Below are 18,209 nucleotides of genomic sequence, written 5' to 3' on the forward strand. Positions count from 1 at the left end.
GCTGCCGCTCCGACCCGTCCCTCCCAGAGGGGTAGGAGGGGAAATGCAGGGCGCCTGGGGGAGGCGGCGGAGTTGGGCGGAGCCGGGGGACCCCAGGAAAACTTGGAGCCGGCCCTGATGAGCACCCCACAGGGAGAGTGGGTCCTGGGGGGCTGTGCTCACCTGCTGAGCGGGATACTCCAGGCCCCATTGTGGAGGGCAGGGTGGATCCTGCCCCCAGTCCCCCCCACCCAGGCAGCCTGGCCCTGCTTGGAATGAATCTGGTGCCACAAACTTTTATTCTCAAACTGTAACAAACAAACTAGGGAGGAGCCGAGTGCAGGGCCTGCTCGGAGCCCCAGTCAGCACCAAGGGGGCCTGCAGGGGCCCACGGGGCAAGACGGGGACCAGCCCCTCACACACTGGCCGCAGCAGGCAGCACGTCACATTGTCCAGGCAGGGTTTGCGCTAGCGGCTCCCAAGGGGAATGGGCAGCTTGAGCCCAGCTGCGCCAGTGACAGCCCCAGGGCTCAGGCAGGCTCTGCTGCAGCCCCAGTCCATGCAGGCTCCAGGGTGGCGCACTGCCTGGCAGGCCCCTAAACCGCCGTAGTCCTGCCAAACAAGGGCATGGAGACAGGGAGGTGCCAGGCCCCAGGTTCATACGTGTCCCTGCTGCTGAGCTCCGAGTCCATCCAGCTGGGGAACATGCGCTGGGCCCGCTCAGCCTCCAGGTAGAAGGCGGGGCCCTGGCTGGCAGAGCTGGGCACGTGCAGGGCTGCGCCGTAACCCCGGTCCAGGAAGAGGGGCTTGTAGCTGGGGGGCTGCTCCTGTTTCTCGGGGCGCTCGTGGCTCAGGAAGGGGGCGTTGATCTTGCGGTACAGCCCCCGCGTGTCCATGAGCACCTCGCTGTAGGGCGGTGGCGGCTCAGCCATGAGCAGCGCCTCCTCGTAGCAGGGGGGCTTGGACAGGTCCGACTCTGCAAGGCAAGCAGCAGACATGCACTGAGTGAGGGGCCGCACCAGGCTCTCCCAACCAGTGCAGGCCCCAGCCAGCCCCCCGGGGGCCCTGCAGCAGGCGCTGGGTGGGGCGGGGCCCTCTGCTCTGGGACCGAGCACGGCCGGGGTTCTGCTGGACTGGCCAGTGGGGCAGCATGGGGGTTGCTGTAGCCAGAGAGGCTCTGAGCGGCCGGCCCTGCCTCAGGCTCCGAGCCTGCGTGAGCAGCGCCCGCTCCCTGCCTTGGGAAGCCCCTGGCGGCGATGGGCCGGGCCTAGGGAATTGGCACCATGGGTCACAAGCAGCCCTCACCGTGCCGGTAGCTCCATGGCCGCGGGGGCGGGCCGGGGGGGTGGCGCGGCTCCATGCGCAGCCGGGGGGGGATGGCCATGGCCATGCCAGGGGGGCTGCCTGAGTAGCCCTCGTAGTGCAGCGGCTCCATCTCCAGCGCGCGCAGGTTCTGCTCCCGCAGCCGCTCCTCCTGCTGGCTCTTGAGGCGGCGTCGCAGGTAGCTGCAGAAGCAGCAGAGCAGCACGATGAGGCCCCAGATGAGCCAGAAGCCGGCGAAGCAGGTGAGGAAGGTGTAGGTGCCCTGGGACATCACCATGGTGGCTGGGCTGGAGGCCGGGGGTTCCCCTCAGCTGCAGGCAGGCAGGGCCCAGAGCACCACACGCCCGCTGCCCATCGCCTGTGCCCAGATGCCAGCGCCGGCGGCTCGTCACTCACTCAGGGCTGCCCCCGCGTGGCCTGCAGCCATTGCCATGGCGCCCGCTCCAAGCACTGGGGGCGGATGGAAGGCAGAGCTGGGGGGGCGAGTCCATGGGGTGGGGGCGCTCAGGGGGGAGGGTCAGGGCCTGCCCTGCTCCCCAGGCACCAGGCAGGGACGACTGGGGGGGCGGGCGCTTCGGAGGGGCTCGTCCGCCGCAGGGATCTGCAGAGCCGCAGGCCAGGCTGGGTAGCCCCGTCTGAACCAAGAGCAGCCAGGCCAGCTCCTTCCCATCGCTGTGCCGAGCAGCTGGCAGCACCCCCTGCAGACAGACAGACAGACCTGAGCATGGCGGGCACATCGCGCTTCCCAGTCACCCACCCACAGTAAGCGAGCCCAGCTCAGGGTGGCCAGGCCAGATTCCCTCTGGCTGGGTCCCGCCCCCTGCCAACCCCCACCCATTAGCCCAGGCCCCCTTCCCCACCTGCTCATTTAAGGGCTGCATTCCTGTGTGCATAGCCAGGGTGCCATGCCTGCCCCCTGCCCTGCCCCAGACACCAAGTCCAGCTCAGCCCGGGCTATGGAGCCGTCTGCAGAAGCCAGCAGAGCCTGGTCCAAGGGGATTGGAAGGGAAGGGGGGCACTGGGCTTGCCAGCCTCCCAGGAAGGGCTGGGGTTGGCATGGCAACGAGCTGAAAGATTCTAGAAATGGGAGGCACTGCTTGTAGCTGGCAGCCCCAGATCCTGTCTGCTTGGGGATGGGATGAGCTCCCCCCCCTTCTGCTGCTCAAGAGTCACCAACGGAGCCAGGGAGGCGAGGGAACTGGAAGGAGCTGGGTTAGAGAGTTTCCTTGGACCCCAGGGTTCACCATGATGCCACAGGGCCTGGCAGCCTGGTCCTGACCAGGCCAGAGAGCAGCAGCCACTGCTGCAGTGAAACATTTCTAAAGGGACAAGAAAGGATAATTTGCACTCAAGAGTTGTAAAATAATTGGCTGAGGAGCAGCTCACTAATTGGTAAGATCTCATAAATCTTGGACAACGGGTAAGTCTCAGAGAAGGGGAAAAAAGCATATGTTGTGCCAATAGTCTAAAATGGTAAGTGGGATGAGCCAGGTAACTATAGGCCAATTAGTCTGACATTGATCCTGGGCAAAATCATAGAAAAGCTGCTCCAGGATGCAATCAGTAAAGGCCAAAGAGGCGAGCAGCATAACTAATGTGGTTTCACAGAAAACGGGTCTCGTCAAACACACTTGGCATTGTTTTGAGATTACAACCACAGTGAGTAAAGGTAACGTGACATGGCAGTTAGATTTCTGTGAGGCATTCAGTGGTAGCCCCACAGGCCTCGTTACATTGCAACTAGATTCATTGATGGTGTTTGTATAGTGCTAGTTTTTAACGAAGCACAGATTAAATGGACTAGAAACTGGCTGACAGATTCCCAAAGCAATCATCAATGGGGTATTTTCATCCCCAGAGGCTGTCACAGGGCAACTAGCCCCTTTAAGGGGGGGGGAGGGGCTGGCACACCCATGACCGATTACTTGGTGCCCCACTGGGTTTACGGGAAGCCCCTGGGCCCTAAAGGGGAGCCACCAGCGGGGGAGGGGTGCTGTCTGTGGACCCCCCCATCCCAGGGAGGGAAGGGGAAGAATGACCGAGAGCTGCTGAAAAGGCACCTGAAGGACACAGCTGGGGAAGCTGAAAAACAGGCCCAGCAAGGAGGCCTGTGCAACCCCTGCGTTCACAGGGACAGACCGAGCAGAACCTGGGAAGGGCTGAAAATTGGGCCGAATGGAGAGGCTGGGAGCTGCCAGAGCTCCGGGAGGAGGTGCTGCGCCCCATGGGAGGCTGGTGGAGCAGAGACTTGCCTTTGGGTTTGCTTTATGTTAATGAACCAGTCCCCAAGGAAGCGGGTTGGTATTGCATGTAAGCCTCCGTGGAGCATTCCTGGGAAACTGAGGCTGGGTGCTGCAGAGCCACCCCTGGCCATAAGGGGGCAGTGGGAAGGCAGCCTGCCCTGTTTCTAGAGGGGTCCCACAGGGGTCTGGTTTTGGCCAAAGGCTGGTCAGTATCATCCTCCATGATCTGGCTGAAGATAAAGCGGTTGCTCTAAGTTTGCAGAGGACAAAAATTGTTGGCGTGGTAACTGCTGCCAGGTCAGTTCTGCAGAGTGAGCTGCATCACACGGTAAAGTGGGCTCAGGTCCATGCCTGGAACCCAGAGCACAGGCCACACTCCCAGGCTGGGGGACAGCACCTTGGAAAGCAGCGACGCAGCCCAGGACTTGGGGTCCTGACAAGCCTGCCCAACGTGCACACCCAGCAGAATGCTGTCACTAGGAGGGCGAACGTGATCCTTGGCTGTATGAGCAAGTAATCCCCACGTTACAGAAACGAAGGGCTGTAACCACCTCGACCTGTCACCGCGCCCAGCCCCCTGCACTGAAGCAGGACTAAGAAAAGCTGGACCCTTCATTGCAGGTGTTTGTCCAACCTGCTCTTAAAACCCTCCAACGATGGGGATTTCACAATCTCCCGGGACGCCTGTGCCACAGATTAACCACTCTGAGAGTTAAGAAGTTTTCCTAATATCCAACCTCAATCTCCCAGGCTGTAGATGAAGCCCATCGCTTCTTGTCCTGCCTTCGGTGACATGGAGAACAACCCATCAGTCCTCTTTAGAACAGCCCTTCACATAACTGGAAACTTCTCAGGTACCCACCCCTTGCTCAGTGTCTTTTCTCCAGACTAAATGCCCAGTGTTCAACCCTTCCCCACAGGGCAGCGTTTCTAAACCTTGGACCATTTCTGTTGCTCTCTTCTGGACTCCCTCCTATTGAGCCACATCTTCCCTAATGGGCGGCACCCAGAACTGGACACCGCTGGGGTCCAGCTGGGGCCTCACCAGTGCTGAGCAGTTACCTCTTTTCTCTTCCATATGGCATTTCTGTGAATACACCCCCAGGAGGATGATAGCCTTTTTTTTGCAACTGCATCATATTGTTCACTCATGTTCAATTTGCGATCCACTGTAACCTCAGACCCTTTTCAGCAGAGCTTTCACCTGGCCAGTTATTCCCTCTTTTGTAGCTGGGCATTTGATTTTTCCTTCCTAAATGTAGTACTTTGCACTTGTCTTTATTTAATTTAATCACTGATTTCAGACCAATTCTTTAATTTGTCAAGGTTATTTTGAACTCTAATCCTGTCCTCCAGAGTGCTTGCAGCCTCTCCCGGCTGGGTGTCATCTGTGGATGTTATAAACACCCTCTCCACTCCATTACCCAAGTCATGAACGAAAACAGTGACTAGCACCAGACTCAGGACTGATGCCTGCACCAGCTCCGCCCTCCCAGTTTGATAGCGAACCACTGATAACTCCTCACCTTCTAGCAATTCCATCTAGCCTGCATTGCCCTGGTTTGCTCATGAGAATGTCATGTGGGACCGTGTCACAAGCCTTGCTAAAATCAAGGTATCACGTCTATGGCTCCCCCCCATCCGCTGGGCCAGTGACCCTGTCAAAGAAGAAGATGAGGTTGCTTTGACATGATTTGTTCTCAACAAATCCACACTGGCTGTTCCTTATAACCTGTTATCCTCTAGGTGCTCACAAATGGATGGTTTAATCAATTGTTCCAGTATCTTTCCAGGTACTGAAGTCAGGCTCAGTGGTCTATAATTTCCTGGGTCCTCTTTGTTCCCCTTTGTTACCTGTCTGCCTTTCTCCAGTCCTCGGAGTTCTCCAAGGTAATTAATTGCTAATGGTTCTGAGATGGGGACAGCTAGTTCCTTAGTACCCTCGGATGAACTTCCTCAGGCCCTGCTGACTCAAATCCATGGAACTTATGAAATATTCTCTAATCGGTAACTCTCGGCAGGACGTGTCACCTCTGTACACGGCCATAGTGAGACTGTTACTAGACGCGTGTCCAGTTCTGGATGCCGCACTTCCAACAGGATGCTGAGAACACTTGGAAAGGTGCCAAAGAGAGCCAGAAGCACGAGCACCTGTCTGGCAAACCTGCCCAACAGCGAGAGCCAGAGCCGGAGGATCAATTGTTTAGTTTACCAGGGAAAGTTAAGAGGTGACTAGATCACAGTCAGAGTTCCCACATGGCAGAAAGATTTGACGGGAGAGGGAACTTTACTCTGAGACAAAGGCAGAACTAGATCCAATGTCTGGAAGCTGAATTAAAAATCAGTAGAACTAAGGGTGTTTGTGTTTCAAATACAGTCAATGATTAACCCTTGCATGCTGCAGCAGGGACACTTGGGGGCTTCACAGCAAGACTGGCCCCTTTCTCTGCTCTAGCTCCGCTAGCAGTTGAGGAAGTTCTCCGCTCTGTGTGCTGCCGGAGCTCAGCACAGCTGGTTCTCACAGTCCACTCTGGCACCAAGATTCTGAACGGAGCGATCCGCTCCCCAGGCTCAAGCACTGCAGCCTCCCTAGCAATGGAGGAAGGAACCTCCCCCAAACCCATGTAAGGTTCTAGACCAGCCAGTCCTGGGGAGAGCACCTCAAAACCAGCACAAGCCACATGGCTGCAGCTCCTTGCACAGGAGGAGGGGCTCGCCGGGTGCACAGCTGCAGCAGACTCTCCTCTAACACAGTCAGCCATCACCAAGCCAGAACCTGCCCTGATCCCAGGAGCGTGACTGGGAGACGGGGCCAGATACTTTCTATCTAGCAGCTTGGGCCAACCCCAGGGCAAGAAAGAGATTCCCTTCAAGGTGCAAGAAAAGCTGCTGAGGGGGAAACCCCCCAGGGCCTGTGGATCTTTCCCCTGCGTGTCCAGAGGGAACATCCCCTGCCAGCAAACACACACCTGAGTGTGTCAGACCCCCGCTGGGCTTTGAGCTCAGGGGAGATGTCCGGCACCAGGCACAGGTGTGGCCATAGGAGGCCCCAACGTGGAGCAGTGTTGGCCCTAACAGGTTGTTGGGTGCTGGCCAGAAAGCAGGGGCAAGGAGCTACCCTACACTCCGGAGTGTTCATCCTGCCCCGCTCCAGGGCCCAGCCCCAATCCCCCTACGGGGCCAAGCAGCAGCACCTGCCCAGCTATGCCAACGCCTCCATGGCACCAGCATGGGGGAGGTTTAACTGCACCTAAAGCCATTCCAAGAGGAGTCCCCGGCCTGGACTCCCCACCTGGAGCCATCCCCCTTGGGGCACACAAGTAGCAACAAGCAACCGGCCCTGGTTAACAATGGGCAAAGCCGGACCCAGGACAGGGCCTCAACCTCATACCCTGCATGCAGCCCAAGCAGGCTCCTTCCCCGGGGGCACGTGGGGCTGGGCTGGAAGTCAGGGGAAAGCCAGAGCCGCTTCCCACGCTCCAGCCATGACCACGCTGAAGGAGGGCTGGGCTCGAAATGAACACGAGCACTGGGCACGTGGTGCACTGGGGCAAGGGCAGTGCCAGTGCCGGCAACAGAGCCTTGAACCAGCGCCTGGCTTCCTGGGCACGGGTCCAGCACAGCCCGAAACTGACCCAGGCGCCCGCAAGGCCAAAGGAAGCGGGAAGGGGGGCACTGCAGGGGAGGGCTGGCACGCTGGGGCTCAGCGTGGTGGGGGCGGGGACAGGCTCCCTGGAGGCTCTGGGGGCTGGTGGTGCCCCAGGATTTTTTGGGGGGGGCTGGCTCCCTGGAGGCTTGGGGGACTGGTAGAGCCCTGGGATTTGGCGGGAGGCTCAGTGTGGTGGGGGGGGGCTAGAGCCCTGGAGGCTCTGGGAGTGGGTGGCACTCTGGGATTTGGTCAGGGGGCTGGGGCCCTGGGGCTCGGCAGGGCGAGGGGGGGGTGCTGGACCCCAGGGACTCAGTGTGTGTGGGGGGGCTAGCTCCCTGGAGGCTCGGGGGGGCGCCCCTCGATTTGGCAGGAGGATGGCTCCCTGGAGGCTCGGGGGGGTGGGATTTGCCGGGGGGGGCTGGCTCCCTGGAGGTTCGGGGAGGGTGTGATTTGGCGGCGGGGGGGGCTGGCTCCCTGGAGGTTCGGGGAGGGTGTGATTTGGCGGGGGGGGGGGCTGGCTCCCTGGAGGCTCGGGGGGGTGGGATTTGCCGGGGGGGGCTCCCTGGAGGCTCGGGGGGACCCGGGATTTGGCGGCGGGGGGTGGCTCCCTGGATGCTCTGGGGGGGAGGGATTTGGCGGCGGGGGGGGGTCGGGGGGCTGCGGTGCAGAGCCGCCGCGGGTCCTGCTGGGCGCGGTGCGGGGGCCGGGCCAGGCCCGGGCTGCGGGACCCCAGGGCCCAGCTGCAGCCCCCCAGGAGCGGAGCACGTGGCCGGGTGGCGGGGGTGGGGGGGGTCTGTGTCCCAGACCCGCTCGCCCCCGGCTCGTGCACGTGCGGCCCCCGCGCAGCCCAGGGACCCGCGCGCCCGCACCCAGCCGGGCACGCGCGGGGGCGGCCTCCCCCCCCCGTAGCCGGGCGCGCGCTCAGCCCTCCCCGCACCCCCGTTACCGGCTGCGCCGAGCCTCAGCGTCGGGCGGCCCCGATCCCGCCGGTCGGCTGCGCACGTGGAGCGCCGCGCTCAGGCCGGGCCCCGCCGGGCGGCCGCTGCCCCGCGCCCCGCCATGGAGGCGGCCCCGGCCCCCTTTGTCTGCCGAGCGCTCCCCAGCTCTGCCCGGCTCTGCTCGGCGCTCGCCCGGCCCCGCCCGCCGCTGGCCCCTCCCCCGGCCGCCCCTCCGCCCCCCGCTGCCGGGGGTGGGACCGGCTGCGGCTGCGCCCCCCCGGAACCGGCCCGGGAGCGCCCGCCTGGCACTGCCTGCCGGTTCCAGGGACCCTCACCCGCGCTGCTGGGGAGCGAACCCAGGAGTCCGGGCTCCCAGCCTCCCCCCTGCCCTCCCAGAGCCGGGGAGAGACCCCAGGCGTCCGGGCTCCCAGCCCTCACCTGCTCTAACCCACCAGCCCCCCCCCCCCACTCCCCTCCCAGAGCTGGGAGAGAACCCAGGAGTCCGGGCTCCCAACCCCTCCCCCAACCAGGGACACCGCTCCCCTCCTAGAGCCGGGGAGCGACCCCAAGTGTCCTGCCACCCCCTCCCCTCCGTTATTTGCCTCCTCACCATAGGGCTTGAGCGCAGGGCTCTGGGGCACAGAGGTTCCTGTCCAGTGGATTATGGGGAAACTCTGCCCCCCCCCCCAAGAGGCTCCAGGGAGGGGCAGGCCAGGGCTTGGCCTGGAGTGAGGACAGACGGGGGCAGTGGAGTCACCTGGGGGGGGGGATGTGCCCTGAGGACGCACTGCCCATGTGTGTGGCACAGATGTGATGCCAGGTCAGGCGAGGCTCCGGGGCGGGTGTCAGGAGCTGGCACTGGGCTGCCACCCAGTATTGAGCTGTCTCTCAGCAGCTGCTTTGCTGCCTGGGCAAGGCTGGCCGGGGCTGGGGCATGGGGCAGAGCCTGCTGCTGCCTCCCCCTGTGCCCGCCGCAGACTGACAGCTGCCAGTCCTGACTGCAGCGCTGCCCAGGGGGCCATGGCAGGAACAATGCGCCTGGCAGCCACTCCGCGCTGCTGTCATGGTGACAGCACGGGGGGCACACACAACACTGCCACTCAATTGAATGGGGCGTTCTCCTCTGGCCAGGGCCGCCCAGAGGATTCCGGGGGCCCGGGGTCTTTGACGGCGGCGGGTCCTGCTGTCCCGGAGCGGAAGGACCCCTGGCCAGCGAAGACCGGAAGCGAAGAAGCTCCGGGCCCCCCTGAGCGAGTGAAGGATCCTGCTCCAGGGGCCCCGAAAAACTCTCGTGGGGGCCCCTGCTGGGCCCGGGGCAAATTGCCCCACTTGCCCCCCCCCCGGGAGTGAGCAGGGACAGGCCAGTCAGCGCCCGGTAATTTAAACAGCCTCTGGCCCCCATGGGACTCACATGCCAGAGGCGTTACCCCCAGGCAAGAGAGATGCCCCCCCCCCGGGGCAAGGCAGCAGCGATGGGTCTGCATGGATGGTGGTAGAGGAGGCTCAGGGAATCGGGGGGCAGAGACTTGGGAAGGGGACTCGCCCCAAAGAGCCTACGAGTTCTCTAGCCGGCCGGTGAGGTCCCGCTGCCCAGCCTGCGGCCACACAGACACAGGGGCTGGCACTCACCAGCCAACGGGCCCAGCGGCTTGGGACTGCCTGACCCATGCCCAGCCCGTGAGCCTGAGCCTGTGTGCTGAGATGCTTGCGCTGGCCCAGGGACGGAGTGGGGCCAGCTTGGTCTCCCCGTGCTGGGGCTGGCTTGAGCAGCCCCACCTTGTGCCCTTGCTGCCTGTGTGTGACCCTCTCGGTCCAGCCCCATTGGGGACCAGCTGTGGTGCAGGGCTGCCCTGCAGCAGGGGTATTCTCCAGAAGGCCTCATCTCTCTGCCAGCTGCCCCAGTGCCCCTGCCTCACTGGTGTCAGACATGGAGACTGCCCCACGAGTCCCCCTCAATCACAGTCAGCTGGCTGAGGCGCCCAGTCCCAGGCTCCCTTGGACTCAGGCCAGAGCTTTTAACCAGCCCAGCAGCAGAGCCCTCCAGCCCCAAGCCATTACAGCTGCCTGGCTGTTCCCTTCCTACGTCAGCCCCTTGCTTACCCCCATGTCGGTTGGCCTGTCTGTAAGCTACAAGCCCCCGCCCTCCCCTTGCCAGGCCAGAGCGTCTGGCCTCAAGTCAGCCCAGGAGCTGTAGTGTAAGTTCCATGGTTGCTCAGGAAGGGCCAAGACCTGACCCTGTCCTCCCAGAGTGACTGTCCGTCCCTCCATGCTGTTCCCTCCAGGACCTGCCGCTCAAATTGCATTGGCCTGGGCTGCTGCCGTGTTGTACTGCAGGTGGCTGCCCTCTGCTCCCGGACCGGGGGAGCTGCCTGGGGTCATGCCCCAGCAGTTACTGCCAGGCGGACGCTCTGGCTGGTTCTGTGACTTACAGGGACCATTAGAATATTTCTGAGGGCAGGGGCAGGGACAGGTCGTGCAGGGCAAGGGGCTGGAGGCACTTGGGACAACAGTGAGTGCCTGCCTCTCTCTTCTTCAGGCCAGAGGGGAGGAGCAGGTCCCATGGCTGGGTATTGGCAGATGCATTATTGGGGGGGGGGGGCAGGCGAGCCCTTCCTCTGACTCAGCTCCTTTGTGAACCAGGCCTTGCCCCCTGGAATGGGAATCACGCTGCCACTTCCAAGGCCTGGGCCGTGGGAGAGCAGCATATTGGATTGGCACATGCCCCGGCCAGAGCTGGATTTCCCCTTCCCCTGAAGAGAGCCTGGCTCAAGTCAGGGGGACACGGGGCCCATTGCCAGCAGCAGCTCCTAGGCTCAGTCCTGACTGCCTAGCTGCTGCAGCCAGCTCTCTCTGCAACAGCAGCTCCACTGCTCTGAAACCCACCAACCCAAGCAGGGCTCCGGGGCCCTGCTCCACAGCACGGCTCTGGCTCTTGCCTGGCTCTCCCTCACTAGAATGGGGAATTTGGCTGCTGAGATGGAATCTCAGAGCCGTCTCCCATGCTGGAGCCCAGCCTGGCCCAGCTGCAAGGCTGCCAGTGAGCGGAGTTTTCCTGGAGCTGTGGCATGGCCCAGCCAGGAGTGATGCAAGGTGGGAGGAACTCACTGCCTCTGTCCCAGGCAGGGTTATTCACCTACTCCAAGGCCGCTCTGGGCTGGTGGGCAAGAGACCAGGGCTACAGCTGGCCAGAACCCTCCAGCGCCAGGCCAAGAACTCGTCCATCATTGCAAGGCAGAGCGTCAGCACAGAATCCAACTCCCCCAAATAAGCCCAGAAAGTGGAGGGTGGAAAGAGTGAAAAACCTGCTGCCAGCCACACAGTTGGTTGGGGGAGGAGCTGTTATCCTAGCAACAGCTGAGAGCGTCACTCACCCCTGAAAACTGCTTGGCTATGTTGCCTCTCTGGCTTATGGAAGGGAAAGGGGGGTGCAGTGGGTATGTGAAGGCAGAACCACTCTGGGTGCCCAGGCCAGCCTTGGAGGAGTCACGTGCTCACTGTTCTAGCTGAACTGGCCAGAGCCGCCCCTGGCCCAGGGTCCAGCCCCCTGCACCCGGTTAGCTCAGCCCAGGCTCTGTCCCCTGGAGGTGAGGAAAACCCTGTCCTCCCTCTGCTGATGCAGCTTAGAGCCTGCTAGCTCTGATATATGCCCCGTGCTCCAGGTTTTACAGGGGTGGCTGGCAGGGATTCAGCTGCTATAGAAGCCTGGGTCCCCCCAGCACCACCCCACTGGGACTAGCTCATGTACAGGCCTGCAGTCCTCGAGCTCAGGCTCCTGCCCACTGCTCCTAGTGCTCAGCTCAGCCATGAACACTCAGGCTGCCCAAACCCATTGGCCAGGCAACCCTGCTCCTCTCAGCCGGGCAGCAGCCTGCAAGGGGCTGATACCGGGGCAGCCCTGCTCCCAGATTGAACCCACGTGGCTTTTTCCAAGGAGCCAGAGATGGGGTGGAGAACCAGCCCCAGCCATGGCTTGGCATCGTCTCAGCTGCCAGCCACCCCGGGGCGCGTAGCCCGAGGGCACGCAGAGCCCCCACTTGGGCTGGACAGCTGTTGGGGAAGGCGGCTGCGAGGGGGCAGGGCCCCTCCTGCAGGACTGGGGGATTTGGTTCTTCAGGCTGCAGCAGAGATTTTAGCCGAAGATGCTCCTTTTCCTGGCGAGAAAGCACTACCTTTGCCTGTTCCCATGGCAACGGTTCCCAAGATAACAAACGGCGCTTGCCGTTCTCAGGCATGTGCAGCTGTGACAGACAGGGACTGAGCAGAGCAGCAAGAGGACCCTGCAGAGGGCCAGCACCAGCTAGCAGCAGGCAGAGGGTCCATCCCCTCCCCAGCCAGACCCAGTACCACCTAAGCAAGACACATCAGGCCGCAAGCAGCACCAGCCTCCTGAGCCTTCCCGTGGGTGGCGCGTTTCCCCCACTCCCAGCCACAGCCAAGGGAATGGGGCCAGCCCAGCGCAAGCTCTGCCAGGACACCTGCCATGCAGGTGCTGCTCTTGCAAACTCTGGAAAGAGAAGAAATTCCAGCTTAGAACCCACCTACGCAAGGGTCAAAGCACATCTCCCCTGACCCCACAGCGCTGGAGCAAGATACAGCCACACCAGGCTGGGGGCTGCAGGCAGCTTTATGGGCAGAGCAATGGCCCCTGCCACAGCAGGTATGACTATGTGAGGTGTTACAGCCACGGTGCACTCCGAGGAGGCAGAGTGGGCTGCTCAGTTCTGAATACCTTAAAGACAGCCTTGTTCCCAGAATGCATCAAGAAGAAATGGACTCATGGGCTTTGCCATCTGTCTAAAGCAGGGCACCAGCACCAGGGCATCCAGGTGCCAACAAGTGAGTAGGTCTGTATACGAGGGAAAGGGAGGCAATTGAGAGGTGTCCTCCTGTGGCTGGAAGAGTTTGACAGTAATGAGTTCCACAGTAAAATACAAAGGGAAGGGTCCCTGTCAACCAGCATATTTCACAAAAGACAACAGGCATTCCTCAGGGGCTTGGTTAAAAAAAGCCCCTCCACCGTGGTTGAAAAGAACTCAGCCGGGGGGTGGGGGGGAGAACGGGATGTGACTCTAAGCAGATTTGGATGGGATTAGATTTCACTAGATGCCTAAAAACCAAAAAAGTCTCAACTGAGAAAGAAAGAAAGAAAGAAAGAAAATCTGGCTTATAGGGAAAGTGAAAGCAGCTATAGAAACAACCCGCAATCTCTAACAAAGGGGAGAAAGGGGAAGTGGAGGGTAATGAATACAGATCAGCCGCTAGGAACTGCAGGAAGTTGAGAAGAGAATCAAAAGGACACAAGGCAAAAATCTAAGGCCAGCAGCGTTACGGTCAATAAGGAGTTTGTAAAGTATATTAGGAACAAAATGACGAAAATCCGAACACTGGGATTGGTCCATGGTGGAATTGTCAATAATGATGCAGTAAAGACGTGTTCAATACATACTGCTGGTCTATAGTGGAGGGGGAAGCAGATGATATAGTCATCTAACTGAAAGGTCTCAACATATAATTGTAAACAGGGAATCATCATTATTAAATGCACAACTGCCACCAATTGCGATGCAAAAGAAACATAGGGAGGCCAATACAGCACCCCCAGGAGCTCTTTGATGGCCTGAAAAGCAAAAAGAAATCCTACAAAACGTGGAAACATGGGCAAATTGCTAAGGAGGAGTACCACAGAATAGCAGAAGCATATAGGGAAAAAAATCAGAAAGGCTAAGGTACAAAATGAGTTACACCTAGCCAAGAACATAAAAGGCAATAAGAAGAGGTTCTTTAAATACATTAGGAGCAAGAGAAAGACAAAACATAGGTCCCTTACTTAGTGGGGAAGAACTATAACAGATAACTTTAGGAAGGCTGCAGCGTTTAATGCCTATTTTGATTCAGTCCACTAAAAAGGTTAATTGTCCTGAGTACCTGGTCACCATAAACAACGACAAGGGGAGAATGCAAGCCAAGCTAGGGAAAGAACACATTACAGACTGTTTAGAATACTTAAGGAGCTAGCCAGGCCTAGACTCTTTAGGCTGGGGTGAGGTGCTCAGCCCACATCTTGAGAGAGAGAAGATGAGGGCAGCATGGAAGACTGACTGCTGGACAAGGAGACAATCAAAACAAATCAGGATACAGGCTTCCCTCAGCCATGCAGGGACTATCGGGACAACCCTGGCTTTGTCGTGCCTGATCTTGTTCCTCACTTTTAGAATCAGAGATATTGGGGGAAACGTGTAATACAGACCCTTCGTCCAAGGAAGGAGAAATGCATCTTCCAAAGACTGAAGGACTAGGCCCCCTGGAACAGAACAGATGACACTTCCTGTTTGTGGCTGAGTCAAACAGATCCACCTCAGGACATTCCCACATTCAAATGAGTCGTCTAGGGTCTGTGTGTGTGTGGGGGGGTCCAGCTCCCATTCTCTGTCCTGGAAGAAGCGTCTGCTGTGAACATCGGTGTGGTGGTGTGTGCTCCAGGAATGCACATTGCTGAAACGTGAACACGATGGTCTATGCACCCATTCCATAACTGTATTGCTTCAGCAGCCAGAGGGGATCGATCCCGTGACACCCTGCCAGTTGATGTGAAACACACATGCCACATTGGCAAGATCTTGCCAGACTTCCCTCTGACGAGAGGGAGAAAGTGGAGACAGGCGTTTCTGACTGCAGCTTGATGTGGAGACTGATCCCTTGAGGTGATGGATGTTATGGGTTTGGTTAAACATGTTTAAAAGTAGGGGGTGTAACCAGCACCCTTCATTGGAAACGACCTGCAGCGCACAGAACGGGCTAACCACTTGGGTCAGCACAGGAGGAGGTAGCCTGCTGTCACCCTCGGGGAAGTGCTCGCTGGCAGATAGGCACCATTTAGGGTCGATTCCGTTACTGGTCCCTCAGTGAAGCATTTCCAAGTTTTCAGATTTTTGTTTTTAAATGTAACTGCAACTTGGAAGCCCAGGGCTTTTAGGTGTAACTAAGGACAAGGAGTTCTTGGCAAAGAGTAATTTGCAACCGTGTTTCAAAGTTTTTATTGTGGAATTTCCTTAAAAAAAAAAATTGCCAAGAAAACCAGTGCTGCTCTCAGCAGATAGCGAGTAATTCTCTGTATGGAAAGGGGCTCTAGGTGTCACATTTGGTAGCCAAACGCTTCCTCTCTCCTTTGCTATTACTGCTGAACAACAATTTGGAAATTGGGTCTTGAACTCTTCTTAAAATTCACAGAGCACAGCCTCCGCCTGGCAGAGCTCAGTGAGGCTGCGAGGAGCCTGGAGATTTGCACATGCTCCCAAGTTGCTAGCAAGTAGCTCCAAAAATTAAGCGGCCCAGCCTTTCAATACTGGCATCTCACCAACCACCTAGTCCCACTCCTCCACCTTGAATGCAACAGCATGGAGCCAGGAGCCAGAGGTGCCATTACCACGCTGAGTTATGAGAGAGGATATTAAAAAGTCATATCTCCCCCAAACTCTCCTTCCTTCCCTGTGCTGTAGCCACACAGCCTTGCTCACTTCAAAATCTGCTTGCAGAGCCCCCTCAAAAAACCCACCCCGCAGCAGGCAGGACCTGTTGTGAAGTTACAGGGCACCTGGCATGGGTAGATCCATGCTCTAATAATGGAGTCACTCAGCCCATTCCCATGGGAACAGCCTCAAACTCTGGCTTCAGCACTGAAAACCTGCTGCCACCCCCCAGCTCAGGCATAACACAGGCCTGGAAACAGGAGTTTTGCTGCTTACAGCCCTAAACAGAAAACCCTAATCCTTTGCATGTGTCGTCACACCCATCACCCCAGCATCCAAGGTGACGTCAGAACCAGAACGATGGCTTGCGATTGGAACGCAACAGCAGGTGAAGTTGTCAGAGAAGAACGCTGCGCTCCCTGCCAACAGCCAGAAAAGGGGCATGCCATGGTGCCCGAGGCATGCAGGGTCCTGCCCCCTGAGGGGCACCATGTGAGGCACAAAGCAAGTGGGGGGCAGCCTCTGGCACTTGCCCACCCCAGGTTATCATCAGGTGACAGTGGGGGCAGACTGTTCTCCCCAGGCAGGTGCCGTTCCTCCACAGGCTCACGTCAACTACTCTGACCTGGCCTGGTGACGCCCCCCCAACCCATGGACGGCAGAACCAGCCTTGGAGCTGGCTACTGACTCCAGTGCCAGCTCTCAGTAACATCTGAAGGGGGGAGCTGGACTCTGCCTGCCCTGCCCTCCACACACAGAAGTTCCCCATGTGCCCAGGCAGCTCTCTGAGCCACTTCATCACAGCCTGGAGTGGGGCTGGGACCCACCCACAATGCCTACTTCTCCTAAGGAATAGAGGGTTTGATCTCCAGCAAACAGAGGGGAGAGACACGGCTCCCACCATCAGCGTGCCCTGTAGTGGGAGGGCAGCGGCTATGGGGCTTGTTCCAGCACCTAGGAACAGTGCTTTTAGCCAGTGGTTCCAAGTAGGAGCCTAGTAACACCCTGAGGGGGCACACACTGGAGCAGTGGCTAGCAGAATATGCTTGTGGCTCATTCCAAGTGTCCGGAATCCAACTAGAAAAGGGACAAATGCAGCCCACTCCAGCTGGCAGTGCAAAACTGATGTAACTTACCCCTCCCACCCCCTTAAAACACACCCAGCATGCCCCAGCCCCCTGCTGTCACACCAGCCTGCAGCATGTGCAGCACAAACATGCTGGGGAGGAAAGCAACACTAGAATGGCTCCAGCAATTGCTAAAGTGCTGCAACAAATCCTGGCCTTCATACACAACCCCCCATAGGCCACAGCTTGGCAGAGCAGATGCCACGGCAGGGCAAGTGGCTCCTGCTAGGAGCCACTAAAGGGACACCAAGTACCTGGCTGACAAGCCCCAATGCCTGCGCCAGCACCACAGGAGTTAAACCCCATTGTTCACAGCCTCAGCGCTTCCTTGGTGTACCTGACAGCACTTGGGTTGAGCCGGGTCTGCGCTTCCCCCTGCACATGGGGCTGCCACAGCAATGGGGTGTGGACAACCAGCTTCTAAATGCAGGAAAATGCAACAGTAAAACCACAGACTTGAGCAGTTGTGGAGGGAGGGGATGCACTGAGGGCAGGAGGGATTAAAGAGCAAGTGGATGTGGGGAGTGTAAAGGCTGGTGGGAGGCAGAGGGGGCAATGCACGGAGGGCAGAATGAGAGCACCCTGCACAGGCCCTGGAACTGCTTTTCAAACTCATTTGCTGATCCTGATGGAGGCCAAGCCTGTGCTTGCAGATAGGTAATCCCAGCCCCATCAGATAGCAGAGGTGGGTGTAACGTTACAGCTGAGCATCCACAAGGGCACTGATTCAGAGCAAACCCTGGTACACAGCCACCCTCCCCTGCTAGAGATATACCCATCTCCTAGAACTGGAAGGGACCTTGACAGTCACTGAGTCCAGCCCCCTGCCTTCACTAGCAGGACCAAGTACTGATTTTGCCCCAGTTCCCTAAATGGCCCCCTCAAGGATTGAACTCACAACTCTGGGTTTAGCAGGCCAATACTCCAACCACTGAGCTACCCAGGCTGCAGGGCACAGGTTATATTCCCTTTTCTAGGGCCTCAGCAGGAGTGTGCCTTCAGTTTCCAGCACAGGGGCAAGTCCCCCTTCACCCAGGCAGTACTAGCACCCAGCCATTCCCACATGGAGCCAGTCCAGCAGCAGAATTTGACTGGAGCTATTGGAGGGGGTTCTCAGGGAGAAACACTTTCTCTGCCTGGGTGCCAGTGTGCAAGACCCTTCTCTGCCCCAGGAATAGGAGAGTATCTGCACAGCCAGTTTCCTTGTGGTTTTGGGCCCTGTGCTGAGGGTAAGCCAGCTGCTGTGTTCTCCCTCCACAACCCCAGGGAAGCCAGTCCCACATACCCCTCTGGCGATCAAGCCGCTACCCCCTTTCAGCAGAGTGGCCAACACTCCCTACTGGTTGGACGGGGCTAAGCACCTGAGAGCCCCGCATGCAGCTCAGACAAGCTGGCTGGGAGCACCCAAAAACCAGTCCCAAGGCCCCCAGTGAGGAGAAGTTGCAGATGAGCTGCTAGAGATTGATTCACCAGATGGAGGAAGA

The 18,209-nt window shown here is 59.0% G+C and overlaps 1 protein-coding gene across 2 annotated transcripts; it reads right to left on the bottom strand.

Annotated features, from left to right (window-relative positions):
• Positions 1–79: 79 nt before the first annotated feature.
• On the bottom strand, positions 80–8,302 carry PRR7 (proline rich 7, synaptic). Of its 2 annotated transcripts, none has more exons than XM_045026201.1 (3): positions 8,141–8,302; positions 1,285–2,000; positions 80–955 (listed from the first exon to the last, which is right to left on the bottom strand). In XM_045026201.1, the coding sequence occupies exons 2-3, from the start codon at positions 1,577–1,579 to the stop codon at positions 576–578; spliced, it is 675 nt and encodes a 224-aa protein (XP_044882136.1). In that variant the 5' UTR covers positions 1,580–2,000; positions 8,141–8,302; the 3' UTR covers positions 80–575. The 2 variants fall into 2 exon arrangements, with proteins under 2 accessions (XP_044882136.1, XP_044882137.1); XM_045026202.1 differs by lacking the exon at positions 8,141–8,302 and adding an exon at positions 2,163–5,064.
• Between the last annotated feature and the right edge of the window lie 9,907 nt (positions 8,303–18,209).

Source organism: Mauremys mutica, chromosome 8, assembly GCF_020497125.1.
Source record: "Mauremys mutica isolate MM-2020 ecotype Southern chromosome 8, ASM2049712v1, whole genome shotgun sequence".
NCBI classification, from domain to species: domain Eukaryota; kingdom Metazoa; phylum Chordata; order Testudines; family Geoemydidae; genus Mauremys; species Mauremys mutica.